Source organism: Eubalaena glacialis, chromosome 8 (assembly GCF_028564815.1).
Source record: "Eubalaena glacialis isolate mEubGla1 chromosome 8, mEubGla1.1.hap2.+ XY, whole genome shotgun sequence".
NCBI lineage: Eukaryota > Metazoa > Chordata > Mammalia > Artiodactyla > Balaenidae > Eubalaena > Eubalaena glacialis.
In genome coordinates, this window is record NC_083723.1 from 21,498,075 (window position 1) to 21,520,984 (window position 22,910).

General features: G+C 38.6%; 1 protein-coding gene across 1 annotated transcript in view; it reads right to left on the reverse strand.

The window, feature by feature from the left end:
* GSAP (gamma-secretase activating protein) overlaps positions 1 to 22,910 on the reverse strand; it is an 85,671-nt gene that overhangs the window by 29,691 nt on the left and 33,070 nt on the right. Inside the window, exons 13-19 of the mRNA XM_061197640.1 lie at positions 17,035 to 17,112; positions 15,533 to 15,610; positions 11,467 to 11,559; positions 11,122 to 11,339; positions 9,459 to 9,528; positions 8,852 to 8,934; positions 5,937 to 5,990 (exon numbers count right to left, since the gene is read on the reverse strand). Coding sequence (XP_061053623.1) covers positions 5,937 to 5,990; positions 8,852 to 8,934; positions 9,459 to 9,528; positions 11,122 to 11,339; positions 11,467 to 11,559; positions 15,533 to 15,610; positions 17,035 to 17,112 — 674 coding nt within the window. The remainder of the gene's footprint in view (positions 1 to 5,936; positions 5,991 to 8,851; positions 8,935 to 9,458; positions 9,529 to 11,121; positions 11,340 to 11,466; positions 11,560 to 15,532; positions 15,611 to 17,034; positions 17,113 to 22,910) is intronic.

Consider the following 22,910-nt stretch of genomic DNA (forward strand, 5'->3'; position numbering starts at 1 on the left):
CTACACAATCACACCCTAGCAGCCAACCTGGGAGCACAGAAAGCCACTGCTTTCCGTCAACCGGCACTTACAGAACTAGTCGAATACTAAGCACCGTATTCATCAGGGACGACGGCAAAGTGAAAGCCACAACAGTCTGAAGCACATCGCCAGCTTCTTGAAAAGAGCTTATAAAGCTTTCAAATACACAGAAATGTTTTCTAAGAAAAATACCCGTGAATTTAGCTACTTCTGGGAGACTCTGGTGTTAGAAGCCATCAGATCCTCAAGGAATGACCCAGAAGCACTTCCCTGCACAGGGGGAGCTTTAAATTTTGATTTTAAAGGAAGGAAAATTATTCCAAGTCTCTTCTTGAGAAATAATCTTATTTTGTCTCTTAGGATGACATGAAATAATTACCAAATGTAGCCCATCACAACTATTAATTGAACAAAAAGACCAAAGGGTTACTTTAAGGGACTGTTTCCCATTTATGTGGGAAATAATTTTGATTTTTTTTCTTTAAAAAGGAAGAAAAAAAGCCCTGTGGTACTTACTGGCTCAGCTGCAAATTACTGCCAGGAAAAAAACATCTGCCTTTCATTCCTTAAAGGTCCTCTGGCTTTGATCCTACATCTGCTGATGAACCAGCATCTTCTTTTACAGAAGAGGAAGCCAACTCAGAGAGAACCTTTACCCTTCATATCAGGGCTCAACTAGCAGAGGTAAAGCATCAATCCAACTTGGCTCTTCAGTGGATACCATCTCAGTATCAGCTTTTACTTGCAGCCCAGAGAAACACAGTGACCTACTACCTTCAGCACAGACAGAATAAAATAGAAATGTCTTTGTGTCCATAAAGATAGTAAGGTACCATACTAAGCCAAGATGGCCTCTAAGCAGGCCATCCACACAGAGGACCAGCCACCGGAACTCCTGAGGCTTCCTGCCAAGGGGACTGCATGTTGTAAGTCCAAGTTCTCCTATTTATAAGTGGACTTTCTCCTTCTTCCCAACATTTAGTAAAAATATCTCTCTCCTTTGCACAGCTGGGTAGTACTCTTAGCCAATTTTAATGGGATGTAATTTTTCATGTAACACCCTAAATATGGCTCTAAACTATTCCATCTCGCAATCAGCATATATCCTGAGAAAGCCAATGCTAAGATAGTTCCCTCCTCTCAACCTTAAGAATTAAACATTATGTCTTCAACTAAACTATGAATAAAAGCAGCACAGCCTAGTGGCTTTGCCTTCTTGAGAGACAAAAACAAGAATTCTTGATCCTGGGTCTGTTCCTCAATTTCATCATCTGAGAAGTAAACTGAAGGTACCCCCATCTCTACAGATATGACAGGAATGAATTTACCAGCCTGGTGCTCTGTCTCTAATAAGTTGTGTTTCTTTGTAACATCATAAAATTATGTTTATACAATATTAATTGAACGTGCCATAACTCTCTGTCCCCAAAAATATGTTGTATAGGAATAACTCTTGTTTTTTCTCTACAACAGTCTATTCACAGAATATTTCACTTCTGGGCACCAAATGTGTGGGGATTTTTTCTCCACATCCATCAATTCTCCAATGCCAGCAGGGTGTCCTATGATTACCTGGAGATAGTGTCAGATCCCACAGGTTGAGGGCTCAGTCCCACAAGACTGCCCCCCATTTCAGATGCTAATCGCAGGTCCACGTTGTTACCTGTGATTCTGACTGACTGCCTATCAATCCGAGGTTCCCAGCACCCCCTTCATGGGTTCTAGAATTTGTTACAGTGGCTCATGGAACTCAGGAATACAGTTTACTTACTATATACCAGTTGATTATAAAAGTATACAACTCAGTAAGAGCCAGATTGAAGAGATGCGTCGGGCAGGCCATGTGGGAATGGGTTCTGAGCTTCCGTGCCCTCTCCAGGTGCAGAACCCCCAGCCCTACACCTCCATATATTCATCCAACCCAGAAGGTCTTCAGTTAGGGTTCTTTATGGAGGCTCCATTACATAGGCATGATGGATTAAATCACTGGACGTTGGTGACTGAACTCCATCTCCGGCCACTCTAGCCTTGGAAGGTAGTGGTGGTAGAGGGCTCAAAGTGCCAACCTGCTAATCACATGGTTAGTTTTCCTGGCAACCAGCTCCATCCTTAGGTGCTTTCCAAAAGTCACCTCATTAACAAACTCAGGTGTGGCTGAAAGGGGCTTGTTAGGAATAATAAAAGATATTCTTTTCACCTTTGTACTCTGGAGCTACTTCAGGAACTGGAACAAACACTAAACATTATAACAAAAGATGCACTTGTAGCTTTTATCACTTAGGAAATCACAAGGATTTTAGGAGCTCTGTGCCGGGAACCATGGAAGAAGACCAAATATATATTTCTAGTTATATCACAAGATCACGTATGTACAAACTAAACTTTGGAAAGTCAATATTTCCCACATAACCAACTGACATTTCTCATAATGCTACACTGTTGTCAAAGCAACCATTCTCATTTTTAAAAATTGTAAGCTTCTATACTGCGATTGTTGATACTTTGGATCTCTAAGAAACGTTTTCTTTAAGTGATGGTGGCTGTCTGTACTGGGAGGGTCAAGGGAAAGTGTCTTTTGTGTTTCATTAGACACTTAATTATAGTCATGCTCTGCCCAATTAAAACAGTATTTTTTAAACACTTTTTAAGTGTTTCAGAGAAGAAGCGTAATTAAGTGAACCAGTCTCTGAATGGAGAACAGCACAGGTGTCAGCCACTCTTTCCCCAATTGCTCAGGGGCATCTAGACCCCTGATGGACACTGTAGCAATGTCCTCACTTGGAGTGGCCATAACTGGGATGGGGCTTGAAGTCTTTCTCCTTCCCAGTCTCTAGGTCAGATAGTTAATAGTCGCTACACAAATGATTAAATTAAAGGCTTCCTTACTTTATAAAATGAAACTAAAGATGTCTGGCTTAACAATACTTTAATAAAAATACTCCATTTCTCCATTCTTGATATTCAAGTAAGCTATTGTTTCTACTTTTTTTTTTAATCCTTACATGACTTCCCGTGGAAGAGATAAATTCATTCTTAGGAAAGCCATTCTTGATGACATTCCTTTTTAAGGCGAGGACCTTGTTTTAACATACATTTCGTTTCATTTTTTTAAAATTCTTTTGGAAACCATTCTATAAAGGAAGGCTTTTGTCTTTCAGGTGATAAACTGGTATAAACCAATTAAATTCGATGTTCATATGTTAAACATTTGTAAAGTGCTTCACTTCACACTAAACTTATTTGCAGAGAGAGCAGAAGGAAAGTGCTCATCTAGTTTCATTTTGCTCCTCCCTCTCCAGACTCCTTATCAGGGCAGTCATCTTCCAAGCAGGATGGAAGCAAGTGTGGTCAGAGTAGTCTGGGGTCCCTTGGGCCTCGTGGAAAGTCCGGCAGCAAGCATGCCTTCGAAAGGTAACTTGTGTTTCAGGTCAAGGGTGCTCAAAGCCAACTCCTATGGGGAAGCTGCAAGAACAGTCACATAATGGGCTGGGGAGGGAGGAAAAGTAGGTGGGATGTGCCACTGCAACCAGATCCATTGCAGTATAATTGGGAACTGCGGTAGAACTAGGTCAATGGCAGCTGCTTATTCTCAGAGGTATTATGCAAGCAGAGATGGGGAAACAAATGAGAGCTATCAGGACCAGGTGTCCTGTGAACTGGAAGGTACGATTAGTGATGGCAGTGAGGGATTGAGGTGGAGCTGGCCACCAAACCCAGTGACATCTTCTCCTGAGCCCAAGGCAAATCCCAGCAGCATTCCTCTGCCTTCCCTGATGGACTGTGTCTGCGTGGAGAGGACAGTGAAGAGATCTACAGCTCAAACTTGTCCTACATAACACTTCTTACTAACACATGAATGTATGTGGAGTCTCGGAAGAGCTTCCAAGCATGTTTGGGAACAGTTAATGGGAAACAACTCTCTGCAGAGCCAAATGTTAAAGATAATTAGGGGAGAATAGAAAAAAGTGAGAAGAAGACAAAGTGAATATCAAGAAGGAAGAAAAATGAACTACATAAAAACATAAGTTTACACACACACACACAAATAGGAAAAAAAAAAAAAAAGAAAAAAATCAGAGAGTGCAAAAATAAGCTATTTTGTTCCCAAGCAAAGGCAAATTGTATTCTTAGAATAAGGCAATTTTTAAAAAGTTTGAGAACCTTCCCATCACTCTTTTATACTTACTTAATTTTTTAAATGAAAATACACAATAATGTAAGGTTATAGTAAAACCAATAAACTCATAAATCCCTTGTAACAGTGTAAATTTCACAACATTTTTTGAATATCAATTTGGCAATAAGAATCAAAAGCTATAAAAATTGTCATAGCCTTTCACCCAATAATACTCCTGGGCATTTAACCTTAGGGGAATAAATCACATACACACAAAAAAAACTACATAAAAGTATTCACTGCCACATTATTTTTAATAGCAAAAAACATATTTTTTTTAATGGGGGCTAGAGACAAACTAAATGTCTCAAAACAGAAGAATGATTAAGTAAACTAAGACACAGCAACACAGTGGAAACCTATGGAGTCATTAGAAATCATAATTATGAAAATTATGAAGTTTATGTACCAACATGAAAATGTGTATGCTATATTATAATTCATAATCTTTATTAAATATCACTAGATGGCCATTACTACTAGGTAAAACATGCAAGCCTATGACAAAGACCAAGGGGAAATGGGGAAGTAGACAATATGTTAGGAACTGCAGAATTGTGGGTGACATTGCTTTCTTTTTAAAATTTCCTTCACTGGTTTATTGTGTGTCCATTAAACACAGTATGGATTTGTTGGACTAGTGGTAAAAGCAGAAACAATAAAATGAAAGGATGGAGGCTCTTAATAAGAATCTTTTAAGCTATTAATCAAACCTTTCTTTTCCCTCGTCTTCCCGCTTTTATAGACCTTCACAGTTGTCTCGCTCTGCTGCCTAGATACATCTCTTGTCCATCTCCCCTTAAAGGACCAAAACCCAGAACCACTAAACCTGCCCCAGTCAGCCCTCTTTCACCCCCAAGGCATCACCGTGACCTCAAACGCCCAAGGCTTTCCCTCAGCTGCCTGAGTCTGGCCTGCCCTTCGTGGATCCAAAAGAATCAAGTGTAAATAGTAAAAGGCAGCAGCATACTAGGCTGCCTGCTGCCAAAAGTTGAGATTTCCCAGCACACACCAAGCTATAATTAACAGGAGGCAATGCCAAAAACAACAAAGGAGCTTCAAGGAAACTATGTTAAAATACTCCTCAGTTTTTAACTACATACACATTCTTCTCTGCTCACCCACCCCACCCTCCCTATTGTGCTCAGAAACTCCTCTGAAACCACCAAACTGTAGAGAGACACTAACGCTGCCGCTTAGTGGGCAGGAAGAAGGTGTGTGCGGAGACCACGGGGACAGCCCGAGCAGGTCACTCTTGAGAAACAGAATCACTGTTCTCAGAACGAGAAGGAAATTAGTTAATCCCAGCCCAGGTTACTTAACGGTTTTAACATTCTGTGTGTGTGTGTGTTTGTTTGAGGGGGTGACAATGCAAGTGAAGTAAAAAAACAGCTCCTAGGTCTGCTCAAGAAAATTTACAAGAACTCCTCCAGCATGGATTGGTTTGAGGCACAGTGGAAAGTATGACTTCTATACACTTCACATCGAGCCCTGCAGTTCTCTGTCTTCAGAAAACCTCCCTCTTCGAAGAGCATTCCTAAGAATTGCCCTGATATCATCCTTGGTGACTACCATTTAGGAAGGACTGCCTAGACAACTAGCCTTACCCCTTGCACCATCCTCCCCTGACAGTTTACAATCCCTTTCGGAACCACCGTGACACTCGGGGCAGGCGACTGTGAGGCCAGCAAGGAAGCCACGCAGGTCTGGGCTTTTGTCTCTCACTGTAAGCACTTACCTTCATAAGAGGCAACGGAATCTCTTCTGTCACAAGGGTTATTCCAGGAATTTCCTGTGGTGGGGGAAAAACATACATACAACTGCTAAACGTATCAACTACCCCCAGCCCGAGCCTTCAGGAAGTGTCTTCCGTGCAGACAGAAGCTGAAGGCAGCTCCCAGTTTGCTAACCTCTACTTTAAATAAAACTTGGGGTTTATAAATACCAGTGAACACAGCCTATCTCTTGCCTCGGGAAGGGAAATATTCTGTAAAGTTATGATTATAATAGTTGACAGTGTCACTAAAGGAAAGGATAAACTATTATGAAGAAATACAGAGTAAATAATGTATTATTTACACACTTCCATTTAAGAACAAAGGAGGCAAATTACATTTGCACCATCAAGTATAATAATAAGGTAGACACTTTCCTTTTTTGTACTCCTTCCTCGCTCTTTCACTTAAATGTATGATAGTTGGTCCCTGCCTCAGTAATGGGATTCTTTTTTGACCTCAGTGGAAAACTGTTCTGCACTTCATCCTCGACCGTGATTTCGGAAATAAGAGATCCCCATGAAGTGTTTACATAGCCAGATCACCATGGCAAATGTGCAAGATGCAATTCATATCAGGAAGTCCAAATTATAACATTCTGCTAACTAGTGAGCATTAAAACAGAAATTTAAATAAAAAGATAAACTGACAAAATTGCCACTTATTTATTTTAAAAAGTGTGTTTCCATGTTAATTATGTATATTAACCTGTCAACTAGTCAATTCCTCTTTCATTTCCTAAAAAATAAGTAGATGATACATGAGAAAATAGAAATTATACCTGGTATTTGTTTAGAACTTAAATGTCCTGGGTTTTATTGACATACAATATTTCTGAGAAAAAGGGCATCACAGGGATGGAGAAATAAATTTCCAGAACATTCAAGCAACTGAGTCCTCCATTGGACAGGAGAAAGCCTGTATAAAAATCTATGTATGCTTCACTTATCACTACTCAGCAATAGAAATTTCACTACAGCTCTAGGTTATAAATAGCATCTTCAAATAAGTATAACAAGGCTCACAGTCTGCAAAGCATAATTCAGGATTATCTATGTGTAAGACACAATATTTTCTAGTATCTTAAAAAAGATAACCCAATTCAGTTATTTACAGAAATAATCTGTCTCCATACAGAAGTGTGAAATTTATTTATTAAGGGTATAGCATTAAGAGCATATGCAGATTAGAGAAAAGAAAATGATTTACATCATTGCTAAAGAAAATCATAGGCTCATAGAATTTCAGGATTAGGAGAGACCTTTAAGGTAACCTACTCCAACCGCAAGAAGTCTAAAGCAACATGATAAACCCTAAAATAAGCTCTGTACGCAGTGGTTAAAACTTCAGGTTTTTTCGTATTGCACTTCTTGTAGGACTTCCTGATGTCACTCTGTATGTCCACACATTTCCTCTGCCCCACAAAGAAGGAGAAATGCAAATGTGAAGAACTGCCTGTCAGGATGACACTCACACAACACCCAACTAACACGTGCTCCATGTTTAAACACAACCCTGGGAACTAGAGGTCCAGACCCGGGCTCCCAGACACTGAACACAGGACAGCGACAGCCAGCATTGGGTGGTGAGGGGAGGAAGATGAAATGTGCATTTCCTGCTTCTGGGGGAGGGGTACGGATTAACCTGCGAACTTCCTGCCACATTACCACAGAGTCTGCATGTATATTCACAAGGGTTCTTCAAACAATGAGGGCCTGGAGAAGAAACAAGCTCAGATCTTTCCTTATAATTTTACAGAGAGGCATGAAAGTTTACTAACTCTAACAGTGAGAGACAAGAAGAAAGGGTCTTTGGGAAAACACTACCATTGCGTATACCAAAAATTTAGAAATTCGTCCAACATGGGACTTCCCTGGCAGTCTAGTGGTTAGGACTCTGCGCTTCCACTGCAGGGGGCACGGGTTAGATCCCTGGCCGGGGAACTAGGATCCTGTGTGCCGCGTGGCGCAGCCACAGAAAACAAAAAAAAGGAAAAAAATTAATCAAACACATCTGATATGCCGTTTTAAAGGACTATATTTAGATAGTCTAAAAACAAAATGGGAAGTGTTACCATTTATCCTAGTACTTATTTTCCTGTGTCTGTGCTACCTGAATTAAATTTATTTTTCTAAATGCTTTTTTGATACAAACCTCTGCCTCAAGACTAAGCACACAGTAGTCCTAACATCTAAATATGAAAGGAGGAGAGGCAGAACCTTTTTCAGGGGGAGCCTGTACATGGTTTTCACTTCTGATCCAACAAAGCTCAGTTTACTGAACCACATTCAAGAGAAAATGAACAATGTTTTCTCCTGAAACATTTCTTCCCAACTAAAAGGAAGGGAGTCTGGACCAACAGGAAGAAAAGGTTGAATGGCATGGAGTTGCTTAAGATTACTGACTTTTACTGATCTTGACGTTCTAAAGTTATCACAGGTTTTCTTTCTAAGGCTGGGAAAAAAGCTCATGAAGGTGCTAATCTACTAAGTAAATAGAACAGCTCAGAATAACAGCAGTGGTCCAGCCGTTGCTCATTTATAAAACCCTAAGAAATATTTTCATCTACTCTAGCTGCTTGAAAAAAATTAAAAACTAAAACCATTTGAAGATGATAGAGGCTTCATTCTGCTTGGTAGTAGGAAGAGTAACACGTATGCTGTGCCTTCTCCTTCAGTTCTACTGTTTTATGTAAATAAAACTGGCCAACAGCAAGGACTCACTATTATTTTTCTGCCAGAAAACTCCAATTCAGATCCTTATGCATCAAAACAGAAATGAAATCACAACCTTGGTTACTGTGACAGGAATGTCCTACAACTGCCCCACAGCAGTGAATCAATTTTAATTACATAAAGAATATAAAGTGTTAACTTACTGTATCCCAAGTGAGCAGTGAGGAGTATGGCAAGAGTTTATCCATGTTACTTGTCTCTGGATAGATGCTCCAATATGAAGAAGCTGAGTAAGTTTGGGGGGGAAAAAAGACATGTTTTAATATGAAGAATAAGGCAGTGGACATTGTAATTCACCCAAACAAGCAAACCCACATGAGTTTTCATTGCCTTAGCCTTCATCTGCAAAAGGCTAATCGTTATGGTTCTATCCGCTGATTAAAATGTTCAGGTTCTACTTTTTACATTGAGAATAATTTTTAAAAAATTATTTGGCACTTACATCTATCCAAATGACGTTATAACCACTTCACACAGAACCAGCCAACACAATGCTTAAAAAAAATCACTAATAAGGTTATAGAATCAAGATCATATCTTATATGTCATCAGTCTCTGAACAGCCACAGCTTCTTACAAAACCACAAGAGAATGAAATTTAATTAGGTGCTGACTACAACAGAGTTTAAAAAAAATGAAAAAACACTCCTAACCAGCATTTTGACAGATTGAGGCATTATCAATTTACTGCTTTCCCTTAAGCAAAAGGGTCAAGGGTTCAACTTAATATGCACCATCAGCAACACCTACCAATTATAAATTCCTGAATGAGGTCAAATGAATGGCAGGCAGAGATGTTCTCAGAAATCCATTGAATAATCTTTAAAAAGTAAGAAGACAAATCTATTGGTATTTAAATTTGCACCCTGCCCCCACCACCAAAGAAGTACAAAATATACATGAATAGTTTAAAATGTTATCTCTCTTTTAGAATTGCCTAAGAACACACTCTCTTCTACACAATCTCTGAGATACATAATATAAGGCTGTGTGGCTAAAATATAAATGAGGTCCTTTTCATACATCATTTTAATAAATGCCCTTGACTGGGATCCAAATAAGCCTTCTTGAACCCAATGTTCGTTTTTGCTAGAGTAGGACATATTATTATAGCAAAGTCGCAGTGTGAAGAGCTATGGATACAGGAGAAAACCAAACTCAACCACTGAGCTTGGAGGCAGCAGACCTGGGTTTGAATTTCAGCTCAATTACACCATTTAATCATTGTGAGCCGGCTATGCTATCAAGGAAGGTATAATCCCTGTTATATCAACAGTTCTCTCAATCAACCTCTATAACCATCCTCACCTGCTGCAGGAACGAAACCCCTTGTTCCCGACCTTAGAATTGATGCTATGAGGCTTGCCTAGCCATAGAGCACTCTCGCATTTCTGATCCTGCCAATAATTGTTCTTATTTCCAAACCTACTCAAGCTAGTTGTGCTTATTTTCACAATTAGTTAAGTTAATAAAATATTACCATAGACAAGTGAAATATGGGTACAAAAAGAATGCTGGCGGGTCAATAAAAGTTGAAAGCTTGGGAAAGACTCCAAGCATGTCTCTAAAACACTTATTAAAAAACTAGGTGTGAGACAACTATAAAAGAAAAAATTGCCTGATATACACAAACTGCTTTGAAAGGATTTTAAAACTATTGACCTCCTTAGGGAATAAAATGAAAAGAAAAGAAAAAGAAAGTAACTGGAAGAGCCATACAGGTACAGATAAAGAAAGCCAAGACATTACTTAGTGGTTTTATGTTAAGAAAAACGATTTTGAACTCCAATTAGCTGATACACAAAGAAAGGGCCTTAATCTACATCAAAAGATATGGGAATAAATGTACATTTATATATTTTAGGTTAAAAGAAAATATTTAGGCCATCTTTTTTCAATCGACCAAGCACCCATTGGTCCCAATCAAGTCTAATGGGGGGTTTCTTCAACTTCACAGAATAGCTGTAATATTAAATGATAAGATGTATGGAAGTGCTTCATAAACTATAATGTGAAATATAAATGTGAGCTATCTCTATTTAAAATGTCATAAATAGATTTTATTTACCACCAGATTTTAGTCCTCTTCATGATATACACCAAATACAAACCAGGAGAAAAAGTAGATATTTGAGAAACTATTTACCGAGCACGTCCTTGGAATGTTACCGATAGAGCTAACATTTACTCACAATATGGAAAAGAGAATAGTGAAAAGAACAGACACGCCCTCCCAGTCTGAGGTCTGTGTCCATAAAGAAGGAGCACAAGCGAAGAATATGTTCAAGTCAGGACAGAGACCATAAACCTCAATTGTTACCCAATAAAAATAACTTCTGTTCATTTCAGCCACTAAATGTACACGTCTTGTGTTGTCCATTTGCCACTTTTTAAACTTAAGCTACATTCCCACCTTGGCTTCCAGTCGCCGTGGGTCTCGGCCACATGAGAGCACACAGTGCAACAAGGCCAGCTTCTCGCAGTCCAGCCGGGTGTTCCACAGGAACTCCAATAAGTATGACTGATTGAGGAGCGCCCTATAGAGCTTTCCGGAACACCAATCCAGGACCAGGGGTCCTGACAGTGACTGTAAAGGACTATGAGGTAGCATATCAATCACTTCACTGTTTCCTGGCCAAAAAAAAAAAAAAAAGTAGATCAGCAAATAAAAGAAGCCCCTCTCCCCCAAAACATAAATATTAACGTTAAAACGAACCCAAATGTACCCTGTCCATGAGGGGAAAAACTACAGCCATACCTGTCAGAAACAGACTGTGACAGATCAGGTCTGGATGTTGAATGTTAAGTAGATGAAAGAAATGACCAGGTAAGTAAACAGCCACATAATAGTCTGTGGAGAAGAAAGATTTAAGTCAGTTCCACGTGGCAAGAGCTGTACAGGTACAGATAAAGCCAACAACTTTACGGTATCCTTATTTTTCTTTGAACCTCTTAAAACACAAAGGTTTTGACCAATGTAATAAGAAGCTGTCTGATGTCAGTACGGTCCATCTTCCTAGCAATATCTCATTTATTTCTACCTGTAGCTAATTTTCTTCAGACATTTAGCCATGGTTATCTTAATTTATATCTGTAGTTTTGTTTCTAAGAGAACTGTGGCTTTATAGGAATCTAAATGAGCTCTGAGAGCAAGTTAGAATAAAAAATATCCAGCAACATGAATTATTCCTTAATCTGACAGGCTGGAAATAGCTTATCATGGGAATTTCCTGCATAATTTCTGCCATGTGGGGGAAGCTCTACAATTTAGTTTCCTATGTCTGCCCACTGCTCATCATCGTCGTCATCTTCTCTAAAGAAGCTTTAAATTGATACTCATCAAAACAGTCTCTGCAGGCATTCTGACACTTTGTGAAGTACTAATTTGTTTCCATGCATAGCAAGCTGCCTAGAATGCACATCTTCACAGTCCCTGCACTAGATATTTCTGTACAAAGAACATTTGTACAAAGATTGAGGCAAGGTATAAAAAATAGGTTTCTGGAGAAGGGGGCAGGGTAGAAGTAGCCCTTGCCAATAATTTTTCTAGGATCTTAGAAAAACAAAGAAACTCATACAACAGTAGTGAATTTCATATAGATGAAACATTTAGATTATAAGTGAGCCAGCTAGACTCTTTTTTCCCTAAGAAGCAAAGAAATACACGCTAATAATGTACATAGAAGGCATTCTGTGGAAGGGAAAGGAAAGAGGATGTAAAACTCTAACCAGTTGACTTATAAGTGTCCTTTCAGTCACTGTGGATTCAGTGATGTTAAAGTAGTTAGCACAAGTGGTTGCAATAATGTTACCATTATGGTAATGCATAAGTAGAAAAACACAAATAACGATATAGTAGGGCACAGTGGAAAGGCGTCAAATGACCTAGATTAACTCCTAGCCCTACCGCTTAACCAGTTAATTAGGGTGGTACTATGTCCCTGGGAGAGGGGGCATTTGGAAATACATGAGGGTGTTCTGAGTTGTCACTATTATTCAGGTAGAAGGGAGATTCCTAGTGCCATTTGATGAGCGAGTGGGCTCCAAGGAGGTTAAATCCCTCAATGTGCAGGACCCTCCCACCCAAAAGTTACTATCTCACCAAAAATGTCAATAGTACCTGTGGTAGGCTGAATGATGGCTCCCAAAGAGGTTCACATGGTAATCCCCGGAGCCTATGAATATGTCAACTTAAGTAATAAAAGGGACCTTGTAGATGTGATTAAGGATCTTGAGGTTGCGGGGGTGGGGGTATCCTGGATTATCCAGGTGAACCCAATGTAATCACAAATGGTTTTATAAAAGGGAGGAAGAGGGAGAATGACTACAGAAGAGAAGACCACATGATGATGCGAGAGACTGGAGTGATGTGGTCACAAGCCAAAAAATGCTAGCCTCTATATGCTGGAGGAGGCAAAGAATGAATTCTTCCCTGGAATCTCCAGAAGGAACCATTTCTGCCCCCACCTTGACACCTCAGGACTCACTCATTGCAGAATTCTCACCTCCAGAACCATAAGACAATGTGTTATTTATCTAGGGGCTAAATGTGTGGTGATTTCTTATTGCAGCAATAAACTAATATAGTGCCCCTGATAAGAGACACTAAAAGAAGCTTGGGCACACATCACAGACTTTCTGAGACTCAGTTTCATTATCTGTAAAATGGGGATAACATCACCAAGAAGAATTGTTGTAAGGATCAAGATAACAAGTAAAACACTTAGAATATAGTATTAATTTTTAAAATGATAGTTTTTTAATGTATAAACATATCTTTCTTATATACAGGTGTTTGGGGTTCATGGAAAACTTCCTCCAAAACTCTATTCTTTAATATTTCAATCAATATAAGCCCCTTTTAAGAGGGTGACAATTCAGGGAAATTCCATGCAATAAATTGCAAAAAAGACATCCCTCAAAAAGCAATACTGTTGTCATAAAAATTACCTCTAGAATAGTTCTAATCTTGGGTACGATTTTGTGCCTATATATTAAAATCTGTTTAAAGAAGGAAAGATGACTTAATGTGAGATAGCCTATTTTTACAAAGCTCTAGTATTTTTGCCCTCTCCACGCTCTGAAGACCAGAGATTAAATCATGCCTGCCCTTTTCAAGAGTCATTCCCAGGGGTAAGAAGAGGAAGGATACCTTTGACCTCACAAAAGGCTAAGTTTTTTTAGTGGAGAGTTTCCCACATCACTCTCGAGATGGGATGCTGATAAAGGATTTCTGATAAGAATCAAGTCTCAGACCCAGGAAACCTTATATTTATCCTTCTTACCACAGGAAGCAGTAGAAGCAGGCCTCTCTAAAGCAACTTCCCACAGGTTCAGAGCTCATATTAAAAACTGGCACATACTGGCCCACTTAGCATAAGATATCTCTCCTCATCAATAGTATCATTCAAAATAAAAATCTTTTTTTTTGCAACAGTGTGGATGGACCTAGAGAGTATTATGCTCAGTGAAATAAGTCAGACAGAGAAAGACAAATACGCTATGTCATCACTTACATGTGGAATCTAAAAAATAAAACAAACCAAATATATATAACAAAACAAAAGCAGACTTACAGATATAGAGAACAAACGAGTGGTTACCAGTGAAGAGAGGGAATGGGGGGGCAAGATAGGGGTAGGAGATTGAGAGGTACAAACTACTATGTATAAAAATGTACAGCACATTGTGACCACCTAGAGGGGTGGGATAGGGAGGGTGGGAGGGAGGGAGATGCAGGAGGGAGGGGATATGGGAACATATGTATATATATGGCTGATTCACTTTGTTGTGGAGCGGAGACTAACACACCATTGTGGAGCAATTATACTTCAATAAAGATGTTTAAAAAAAAAAAATGTACAGCACAGGGAAATATAGCCATTGTCTTGTAATAACTTTAAATGGAGTATAATCTATAAAAATATTGAATCACTATTTGTACACCTAAAATTAATATAATATTGTAAATCAATTATACTGCGATGAAAAAAGACAAAATAAAATATTTTTATGGTCCTTATCACTTTGGTTCTCACTTTGCCCAGTTCCTTCACATAACACCTTCCTAAACCTTGGTCATGATAGTAGATGGGCTGGGAAACAGGGAAAGAAGAAAATATTAAAGAATCCATTTGCTCTAAACCTGAAGCTTTTCTTTTTAAAATATTGTGCCATATCCCATATGCAGGCAAACAACAGTTCTGCTTAGTCTTGTGCTAACCGGTGTGTGCCCCTCATCCCAACTGGCATGGAACAGTAGCTTTCAGTAGGGAGGTACAATAAACCCCTTCTTTATTTTCTTCATTACAGACTCACTATGTTTAAGCCAAATACTCAAGTTCCCTTTACCATACTTACTCAATGAAAAACAACTCAATCAAGCTGATCCATAAATAATTTATGGGACTCAGAAGCCTTTAGCAATTACCAACAGGGAACGGACAATTTCTCAAGAGCCTTTGTCTCTCTAGAATCAAGGGACCACATCACGTATTATTTCTCATAGGCTTTTAGGAAACCTCTCGCTCACTGTCATCATTTTTATACTAACAAATGGCTTTTCAGGATTGCTACTAAAAACATAAGGAAGCCCACAGCCTAGGTTCCCTAAGAAAGGAGATGCATCACCTTGCCCCCCTGCCAAAAGGCTTTTTTTTTGGTGGGGGGGGGGCGGTTCCAGAGAAAACCGTCCCTTATCTGGCTTCAAAAAGGTCGGTCACAGTCATCACAACCTGAGTCCCAAAGAGGCATGAGGAAAATGAGGCATAACATGTACTGGAAGGAAGAGACAGAGCAGAGAGACGCCTATGCCTCTCACTCACCAAGGCTGAGAAAAGTAATGCCCTTTGTCACACGTGAGTCAACACGCCCAAGAGTAGCAGTGAAGGTCTTGCTGTGCCCTGTGGAGAGAGAACATGAAGCCAGAGAAAGGATGTTAAGAAACAAAGAGCTGGAATTCCACCCAAGGCAGTGACTCCATGACATACTCTCCACATTTAGTAACTGTGAAACTGACAAAGCGAGTGTCTTTGGAGCCCTAGAGCTCATGGTTCCCCATCATTCTCCAAAAGTCAGCACTGAAGGCGGATCACCTGAGTGCAGTCACAAGCCAGTAGTTGTTCTGGGCTTATGGATAATCTTAGACCTTAAAAGGTGGGTTGTGCTGGGATAGAAGGACCTGAAAAAATCTACTTAAGGATCCAAGAGGTGGAGGAGAGCAGGTGGCTCATTGGCCCTCGTGCCTCAAGGTTCACTGCCACACTCTTGCAGTCATTAAGGCCCTCAGAGGCTTCTCTGAATCACTTAGGAATCTCACTGTGACTCAGAAAGGGTGTTAGACTATCTACTAAACTCAGTGTAGTGTTGGGCTTCACTCTCCACTCTTCTAACTCTTAATCATGGTTATTAGCTCTTAACAAAACTTTCAGAAAAGTTTTATTTTCTGGCTTTAATCATTAGATTAATCATTAGAAAAATGTATGAAAACGTTCCACAAATATCAGACTTGTACTATTAAAGCATATATATAGGTCTTCTGAATTTACTTTTACTTTCTTAGTTATTAAGTTATTCAACTCTTTTACTTTAATCTCTAACTTCTGAAGGTACTATTAGGCACTCCTGCAGAATAAACTCTGGTGTGACCTGGCATAAATTTTTTTTTATTTTGAAAATTCTAATTTTAAGCAATTTTAACTCTACCCACAGTATGTACTATATAAATACTAATTTTAAGGAACTAAACAAGCGAAATAAATACTCTTTAGTATGGTTCAGGCTAAAACTATTAAAGGGCACTCTGTGACCAACTCCAGAGCTAGAAAAGTTTGGGCACTTTACTCCTGTCCCCAAGACTGACTGTTGACATATCAATTTCTTGGGCCACAGATGTATGAAATGAAATAAATGTATCTTAGGTCTAAGACCTGTTAAGGACCGAGACCATGGAAGCTTTTAACTAAAACCCTATGTACCTTTGTAAGTTAAATCTATTGGTACCCTTCAGTTAGTAATAATAAAAAAGCAAACACACACACTTTGGGCAAATACATCCCTTAGCATTGGTCTACAGGCTTAGAAAAAAGACACAGGTCAAGAAAAAAATGTATTACAAAATATTATTTAAAATGTAATATAAAAATAATTAGCTAACTTAATATTCATCATTCATGAATTTCTTCAGGAAATACGTATTATATAGGTATACAGATATACAATGTACTGATTGAATTTGTTACAAGGTAATAAGACTTTAAAGTCTATCTACTTTGCTGCTATTTGGAAAAAATGACTATGTAAAAGTAAAAAAATAAATGAAAAGTACCTTTATGAAAGTAAAGCACTGAATACGTGATTTGTTCCCAAGAGTCAAAGTTCGGGCAGTAACATACACACAAACTTCCTAGAAGGAAGAAGGTATTTAGTAAAGCTTAAAAGAATCGTAGACAAATAGAAAGTTTCCTAAGCCACTTAACCTTACTGCTATTCCTTTAGATGTTCTGCCCCGATTTACCTCATAGATTATTCCCAAATTCTAGAAATGGACTATTAACAAGTTGCTAAGAAATTGCAATTCAACAATTACTCAGCACACACTATAAGCAATTTATTGTGGTAGGTTACTGAAGGCTAAGAAAATGGAGAGAGAGAGACTTCTGTATATGAAATCACGGGAACCTGGAGAAGTTTACAAAGCTTCACGAGATTCTCCTTACATACATATACTCCCCTGTGCCCTTGTTTAGCTTGCTTTCCAGCCATTACTAATAGCTATGGATCTCAGTTTATCAAAAATGTGTCTCCTATTTACAGAAAGTTTCCAGTGTTCTTCTTTATCTAGAATGGAAACCAAACTGGGGCAACAAGAGCAAGTGTGGTGTGTGAGCCTGTCCCCATCCATATTTGGGTCACTGAGGAGAGCTCCTGGCATAGAGTGGCCTTTCCAGATGAGCCCTGACCCCTCACTTAGCCCACCACTCCAGAACAACCTCAGCCTTTCCACCTGCTTCAATGTGTAAAACTGTCCATCACCTCTACCAGCTGTTGCCACCTGGACAGACTAGATAAGTCCATCAATGACCTACAAATGAGGGCATTATGCTTAAACTGATACTTCTATTCTAATGCTAGCATTTATGTGATCACCTGAAATAGGAGATTTCCAGGGTGGAAAGGAACTTGACAAGGAGCCTGGAAACCTGGGTTCTAGTCCCAGAGCGAATACTAACTAGCTGTGTGAACTCAATCATTATTCTACTTCAGTGAATTGCAGTATTTCCTCTACCATACTCCACTAGAGTTCCTTTATCAAAAATCATGGTAGGAAAAAAAGGCCCATTTTCCCTAAGAAGGCTATTTAAGGACATATTTAAGCATTTCGTTATAATATTTATCCTTTGTGACTCTTTTAATGACTTTTAAGACTGCCATATATTGTTAGAAAGTCATTTCATTGCAATATTTTCAACACAAAACAACAGAAAAGAATAACTTTATCAGATAAAAAGGTAACAATTCTGTTAGATTTAAAATTACTGTTATGCTTAATGACCACACAATGATAATACCTTTTCTTTAAAATTACAGCAGACTCGCTAAGAATAAAATAATGCTGTACTAAAGCAGATACAAAAATAGTAATTATAAGAGTTACAAAAGTCCTCTGTACCACTTTGACTACTTTTATACAGTAAACATACTACCAGCAAAAACCCTACTGGTTTATCCTGTTCTTTTACGTTCTATGATCACAGGCATTTTTAGCAAACGGAGTTAAAACTTCATCCTCTCTAGTAATAAAGAAATAAGAATTAAAACAAGGCACCACATTTTTCCTTTCAAATTAGCGAAGTTTTAAAAATGATAACCAATTCTGTCAATGGAGCAGTAGGAAGAACATTCTCAAATAATAGTAATGAAAGAGTGAACTAGTACAACCTCTCTGGAAAACAGTTTTGCCGAGGATTAAATATATTCACACCTGTTGACCCAGTAATTCTTCTTTTAGGAATCTACCCTGAGGAATGAACGTGAAACGTCAAAAATATAAGGAAGATCATAACCTCCATTCTAGGAAAATCCTCTGCACACCATCCTTTAGAGAATTGAGGTTATCATTTTCCTTGTCTTGAAGAAAGTTAAAGTGAGATGTAGAATAAACTAACCTAATTACATACACCAAGAGCCATACTCAGATCTCATAAGCAAATATCTCCAAATAGTTATGTTGTGGCTTAGTCCCCCCTCCCAATCCCAAAGGGGGAAAAAAAGACACAACAAGGGGAAATGGGCTGTGCACAGGCTGTGCAAAGTTGTCCCATCTCTAGAATTTTCTTTGATAATGGAAATGTTCGATATCTGTGCTGTCCAATATGGTAGCCACTAGCTACATGTGGCCACTGAGCACTTAAAGGATGGCTAGTGTGACTGAGGAACTTCTTTTAAATTTTATTTAATTTTAATAACTTAAATTTAAATAGCCACATGTGGCTAGTGGCTACCCTCTTGGACAGCATAGCTCTGGAGCACTGGTTCTCAACTCTGAAAGTACATTAAAATTACCTGGGCCCACAGATGCCTAGGCTCCACCTGAGATCAACTAAATCAGAATCTCTGGGGTGAGATTCAGGCATCAGTATTTTTTAAATTTGCCTGAGTCATATTAATTAAATTCTCTAAGCCTCAGTTTCCTCAGTTGTAAATAAGAAAAACATAGAACCTCCTTCGTATGGTTCTAATGTGAGTGTTAAATGAGGTAATATGTATAAAGCTCTGGCAAAGAAGTTATAGCTGGTCATAAAGGTTAGCTGCTTTATTATTATTATTTCAGAATAATTTTGCTGCTATTTACAAGTTGGGGGAAGTCAGAGTTTGAAAAAACAAAGCATGCTCTTAATGGCGTATCCAGAGATGTGTAATGAATATTCATCAATGATGAAGATAACATCTCAAAGTTGGCTAGCCTGGGGGAAACCATTTGGACAATGAAAGCTATTATGGACAAAGTTTTCCAAGGGAAATTATCTCATTGTAAAAGGCTCTATAAAATGCTAAAACACAGGCCTAATTCTGGGAACTTGTGAAGGGCAACTCTTGCAATTATATGTACAGGAAGGAGAAGTTACACTTTTCACCCCTCACTACCTCCCAGTAGGTGGTGCACAAGAAAGAATTACAGCCACCATGGACTTAGAACACACAGGAGAACTCTAAGTACAGCTTCAGGGTTGACTATCGGATAGGGAGTGTATTTTCTTTCCTTCAATTCTTTAGGAGGTCCCTGATTTGTAAAAAATTTATTAGAAAAATCTATACAAACTCATAATCTTAATACATAAGTGTCCTGATATTAGCAGAGCACTTTTGCCTATCACCAACTCTCATGAGCAGCCTCCAGATTTTAACCTCTAACTCCCTGGAAGGTAGCAGATACCATTTCTTAGGGCAGGAAAATTCAAGACAAAGATGCTTTCGGGAATGTAAAAAGTAATGCTGAAAGGACAAAGTAGCTCCCGATGACCAATATGTGACAATTGAACATCCAATGTTATTACAGCATCAGCATTAATGTAAATAGTTGAAATAAGTTGAGTTTGTAAAAAGCTCTGAGTATACTTATATTTTTTTCATGAACCATGTTTTCTGTTCTTCACACCAGTGGAAAATTAAGCTCCCTATTATAGAGGGAGCCGTATAGGGATTAGACTATTGGCTCCCTTCTCCATTCCTACTTTGCTGAAGTAGGTATTTGTTTGTTTTAACCACAAAGGTTAAAAAGTTATTTCTGAAAAGTAATTTGGGAAATACATGAACTGACAACTTCTTAGTTGAAAAGCAAAAGGGTGCTTCTCTGGTTTATTTCTTTGTAAATCTGGAAGCATCCCATTTGAAACAGGCTTATTTTTTCTATTTCAAAGCTGACTGCAAAAAGCAAGGCTCATTTGCTATTCTCCTAGATGTTGCTGAGAAAGGAAAAAACAGACTCTTTCACATCTCGTGCCAGATTAACCTAACATTTTATTTCTTAAGATATGTCATAGATAGCCTATTTATAAGCTGCTACTGTTCATGAGAAATTCCTATGGGAATAAAATAAGAAGGAATAAAAGCTTCATAGAATAAAAGCCTAAAATGATTATTTATATCCAACAGATTTAAAGTCAAGTACAAGGTAGTCAAGTACTACCCTGGTCCCACCACATGAGCTCTGGATCCCATTACATCCCACCTTCTAAGCAAATTTGCTCTACTGGTCATTCCTCTCTGCTGTGTATTGTCATCTTTTCTTTTCCACTAAATATCCTGTAAGCATTCAAACATACTAGAGTCCCTACTGTCTCAAAAAATGATATTCCCTAAATCCCACTTTCCCTTTCAGCTGCTGCCTCTCTCATGCCTGCACATGCTGCTATAATTTTTCAACTCCCACATGACACTTAACCCATCACAATCAAGATTTCACCTCAGTCGCCCAGCACAAACTACTCACAGTAACCTCCATGAAGCTATACCCAATGGACTCCACCTCTCGCCACCTACTAACAGTCACTCTCTTTTATGAAACTCCTCTGCTCTTGGCTGCTATAACACCTCACTTGGTTTTCCTCTTCTCTCCCCATACTTTTTCCTTTTTCTTTGGATGTTCCACCTAACCTTTATATATTTTTGCTCCCAGATCTAATTCCTAAACCTCTTCCCTTTTGACCCTTTACCCTTCCCATGGCTTCACATGCCAGCTATGGTCTAACAACTTCCACACTTACTCATCTCCAGTCCCGACTCCCCTTCTAAGCTCCAGGTCTCTTAGTTAACATGTCCAAAACAAAACTCACAATCTCCCTTTCTAAGCCCCACCAAAACCACTGTACCTCAGTAAATGGCACCACTGTTGACCCATTTGCTTGTGCCAGAAACCTGAGAACCATTCCTCTTCATCTAGTTCATAGCAAGTCTCCTCAGTTCCATCTCCAAAATTCATCTCAAACCCACCTAGTTCTCTCCACCTGTACTGCCCATCCCAGATCAAGCCACTCTCATCTCAAATATATGACTACACCTTATCTTAACTGCTCATCTCCCCACTTTTTCTCTTGCCTCCTCTGAACTATTCTTCACACAGCGATCTTTTCAAAATACATATCTAATCATGTCACTACCCACTTAGAACACTTCAGTGAAGGACCATCAATGGATCCTAAAACCACCAGATGAAAAGTTGTTGGGGAATAGGATAGTAATTTAATGCCAAAGTATCACCTCACAGATTACTAACGCAAAGGTTGAAATGTACCTTTACAAGGGAGACAGGCAGTGGTTACCACTTAACCAAATGACCAAACTTAGCGTCACTAACAGTAGGACATCCTTACATTATACGTTTCCTGATCTGGTGCAAATAAAGTTCACAACATGACCTATGAAATATTCTTACCAAAAATGTTTAACCTATGTCTAACAACGCCTTTAGGCCTAACTTCCAACTTACAGAAAATGTAAAGGAAAGAGAAAGAAGTTAAATACTTCCACAAAGAAACAATTAGACAAATCCAGAATGTGAGATATTCCACAAGGCAAATAGGCTGGACTCTTCAAAATGTCAATGTTGTGAAAAGAGAAAAAAAGGGACAGAAGATAGGAGGTGGGAATCGGTCTACATTACAACACTGCAAAGACAAAACAACCAAATGTAACGCATGAATCTTTTAAGAGTTATATGCATACATGTACCTATTCATTTATATGCATACACATATATACATAAACGTGAAAAGGACTTTTTAAAAAATAATTATGGAAATTTGAATATGAAATAGTTTACTGATTAATGTAGCTAATTTCTTTCAGTGATAATGGAAATGAGATTATGTAAGAGTATCCTTAACCTAAGGAGGTACATGCTGAATTATTTAGTGGTAAAGTATCATGGCGGCTGCAACTTACTTTAATGATTTAGTCAAAAAGAAAAAAATGCTATCTATTTAAGAGGAGAATGATAAAGCAAATGATAAAGCATTGTGAATGATATGATTACTTAAGTAAAAGGTACATGGATGTTCCTTATATTCTTGAACTTTTCTGTACACTTGAGCATTCTCAAAATAAAAGGTCGTCATAAGAAAAAAAAAAAAACTTTAATGACCTTATGACTCTTAAGATAAAACCTAAAACCCTTCCATGGTCTGCAAGGCCCTATACAACCTG